The sequence below is a fragment of the Eucalyptus grandis genome, chromosome 11 (genome assembly GCF_016545825.1).
Source record: "Eucalyptus grandis isolate ANBG69807.140 chromosome 11, ASM1654582v1, whole genome shotgun sequence".
NCBI classification, from domain to species: Eukaryota; Viridiplantae; Streptophyta; class Magnoliopsida; order Myrtales; family Myrtaceae; genus Eucalyptus; species Eucalyptus grandis.
In genome coordinates, this window is record NC_052622.1 from 39,630,682 (window position 1) to 39,633,948 (window position 3,267).

The 3,267-nt window shown below is 47.4% G+C and overlaps 1 protein-coding gene across 1 annotated transcript; it reads right to left on the reverse strand.

The window, feature by feature from the left end:
• Nucleotides 1-55: 55 nt before the first annotated feature.
• On the reverse strand, nucleotides 56-2,384 carry LOC104426346 (patellin-6). The gene is made up of 4 exons (XM_010039356.3): nucleotides 1,274-2,384; nucleotides 971-1,095; nucleotides 663-804; nucleotides 56-511 (listed from the first exon to the last, which is right to left on the reverse strand). Exons 1-4 carry the CDS (start codon nucleotides 2,054-2,056, stop codon nucleotides 251-253), a joined length of 1,311 nt encoding a protein of 436 aa, XP_010037658.2. The 5' UTR covers nucleotides 2,057-2,384; the 3' UTR covers nucleotides 56-250.
• Nucleotides 2,385-3,267: the final 883 nt, after the last annotated feature.

Consider the following 3,267-nt stretch of genomic DNA (forward strand, 5'->3'; position numbering starts at 1 on the left):
AACAGGTGAACACGACTCGCAACATAATGAAACCCGACCGCATTTGCTTGTGCCGTTTAAGTAAAATCTCGCCTCTCTTCGACATAAATCAATACGCTTATATGATAAAACCAGTAGCACCATATTTATACATATCACGGCATTCATTCACTCATTACCAGACATGGCTTTCAAGCATAATTGCCCCCCCGCTCCATCTTTTAACAAGTAGGTAGGAAACACGATGAAACCAAAAATGGGTGACTGGAAGTTAAAATGCGGGGGCTTTGCGGACGATGTAGCGGTAGGCAGCCACCTTCTTCCGCCGCGAGGCGGTGTTGTCCACGGAGATGACCATCTTGCCTGCTTCGCGGGCGGTGTAGGAGTTGTGGACCGCTTCCTCGGACGGGGACATCTTCCGGGGCTTCTCGACCGCGACCGTGTAGCTCCCCTCGGCGTTGGGCACGAATTCGGCGCTGTACTCCAAATCCCAGCCTCCCACCACTATATCCCACGTTATCGTCGCATTAGCCTAAACATCAAACACGCCAATTCCCGCACAATGTAAGCGAAATCCATTCAAAAAAATGGGCATTGAAAAAGGAAATTCCTGATCTACATGTGTGGTGGGACAATAGTTTCTGGGTTTCTAAGAAGGTGGAATGAAAGCAAGCGTAGTGAACCTCGATCCCCTCTACTTGGATGTTAACTTTCTCTCCGCCTTTGACGGTGAACTCAGACGCTGGCTTCGGAGGACCATTCTGTAGATCGCTGGGTCGACTCAGCCCTCCATATTGAACAGGAATATCCTCTGGCCTGATGAATCTGACAACAATTGAATTCTACATTGTTAACGAAGCGTCAAGTGTATCAACCAGAAGCCAAAAACAGCACGGACAAGACCCAAATTGAGAAAAGCTTTCTAGATCTACACGGAAACAAGAAGTCATCTGCTAGGCGGATGAAATGTCCGAGCTTTTCAAAGGCTTACTTGTAGAGAGTCTCTGCAACATTGCCTTCCTTGGAGATGACGAACTTGCTCTTGGTCCGCTGAGTCAAGAACGGACTGAACACCGAGTACAGCATGCTGAAGTACCAGGGGACGTTGATGAAAATCTGAACCCAGCAAAAACCGGAACCAGACAAAAAAGATAAGTCACTCCCATTCACAGGAACACCACCGCACCATTACTCAAAAACCTTCGCTCACATCAAGATTAAAAAAAACACAGTACCTACCCCCACCCCTTAAAAAAATAGTAAAGGTCCCACAAAGAAGAACGACGAAATCTACCTTGCGAGCGACCATTTCGGGATAATTGTCTTGAAACAGGGACAGGATCTGAGTGGACGCTACCCTCAGCTCCCTCTTGGGCATGTCCTTGAGATCAGTGATCTGGATGAGGGAGTTGACACCCCCGGGCTTGAAATGCAGGGCTCTCATCCCTCTCTCCAGCACTTGGATTCTCCACCTGAGGAACCTCTTCAACTTCTCGTCGTCCCCGAAGATCCTCTCGTACATGTCCTTGTCCTTGAAAACGCCATACGCGTTGTAGCACACCGGGTGCCCTTCCCGGTCGAACCCGCGCATGTAGGCCACCACGCCTTCGAGCTCCTTGAAGCCCAAGTCCTCCTCGCCGATGCCGTCGGCCTTGAACTCGCTCCTCCAAGCCAGGCACTTCTCCAGCATGGCGTGCGCGTCGGCGACGCGGAAGTCTCGCGCCCGCAGGAACTTGAGCAGGACGACGTCGGCCCGCTCGTCGCCGCTGAGGAGAGGGATGCCCCACATGGAAGCGCCAACGCCCTCGCCCTCGCCCTCGCCCTCGCCGTCGCCGCCCTCTCCGCCCTCGCCGGAGTCCGAGGAATGGGAGGAAGAGAGCTTGAGCTTGAGGTCTTGGAGGGCCTTTTGCTCGGAGGACTTGAGGCGGGAGACGAAGTAGGTGTCCTCCTTGAAGGAAGGGGAGCGGAGGGCGGCGGCTTCCATGAGGGTGGTGACGAAGCTCTTCTTGGAAGAGGGCGGCTGCTGCGGCTGCTGCTGTTGCTGTTGCTGGGAGGAGATGGGTGATGGGGATTCCATTTCTCTTTTTGTTTGTCGTTGGTTGTTTTCTAGTGAAGACAACAATGGAAGAATTTAGAGCTAGAGAGAGAGAGAGGGAGAAGAAGTGAAATTAGAGGAGGCAGATTTTGGGGGCTTGGAAGGGGGATGATTAGAAGCACGTCTTTTGATTGTCAGAGGCGAACCATGTCTTTTCCTGGTTCGCCGGTTGTGGGGGGAGAGAGAGATTTTTGAGCTTCACTGTGGTAGGAGTGTGGACAAGACAAGCGTGACAATCTCGCCCTGCCAGGGTCAGTAGAGCGAGGGACAGTGGGAAAAAGTAGAGGAAAAACTGAGGAGAGAGAGAGAGAGAGAGAGAAAGAGAGGATAAATTTGAACGAGGGGGGCAGCTTCAAAAGTGGTGCTTTACGGAAAATTTGAACGAGATTGATGTGGAAACGCAACCGTCCGCTTCTGTCTCTCTCCTCTCCTCTTGGGCATCTGAACTTCTCCCTGGCCGTGGGCTAATCTGCTGTCCCCCGGAGTCAAATGAGAAGTTCCTTTCCTACAGTGCGTTTCAAATACCGGCAAATCAAGAATATTTACTGTAGAAATTGTTAAAAGGTGGAGAATTTCGCTAACTAAAAGTCCCCTAATTATGGTTCTTGGATTTAGTGCATTTTCTTCCAATCGAGTTCTTGATTTTTTCCCTTAATTTATTAATAATTTAAGTTCTTGAACTTGCATAACTATATTAAAAACTTTCTCAACTCCAATAGACTCGCTGGTTTCGTTTAACTAGACTTAGAGCTACAAAAATATAATTAAGTTCAAAGACTTGATCAGACAAATTAAAAATTTAAGAATTTGAATGAAAAAAATGTAAAAATTTTAGCAAAAGTAAAAATTCACATTGTAATTGTAAGTCCATGCGATTGATTGTTTATAAAAGTTACTTACGGTGGATTACTAGTGAAGCAAATGGGCAATTGCACCTTGGGGATGAACATGGTGCATTTTGATTTAATGTCCACGTCAATCCAAGCCAAGATCGTATAAAATACGATGGGATTGAAAATGAAACCAATTAAATTTTGAACCCAAACTAGACATGACTTCTTTATAATTTATTAAGATTCGAAAAAAAAAAATAAGTTTGGCAAGTACTTTTTGCTTTAGCGAACTATAAACAAACATCGTATGCTAGCATTTATATATGCTGATGTGATGTGTGGTATGCACAACAAATTTTG

What these genes read in the sequence shown, in the direction of transcription:
- LOC104426346 (XM_010039356.3), bottom strand. Translation starts at nt 2,056, where the DNA reads ATGGAATCCCCATCACCCATCTCCTCCCAGCAACAGCAACAGCAGCAG. An exon ending in CCGAAATGGTCGCTCGCAAG is followed by an intron (nt 1,096 to 1,273) that starts GTAGATTTCGTC and finishes TGCTGGGTTCAG; the next exon opens with ATTTTCATCAACGTCCCCTG. An exon ending in TCCAAGTAGAGGGGATCGAG is followed by an intron (nt 512 to 662) that starts GTTCACTACGCT and finishes TTTGATGTTTAG; the next exon opens with GCTAATGCGACGATAACGTG.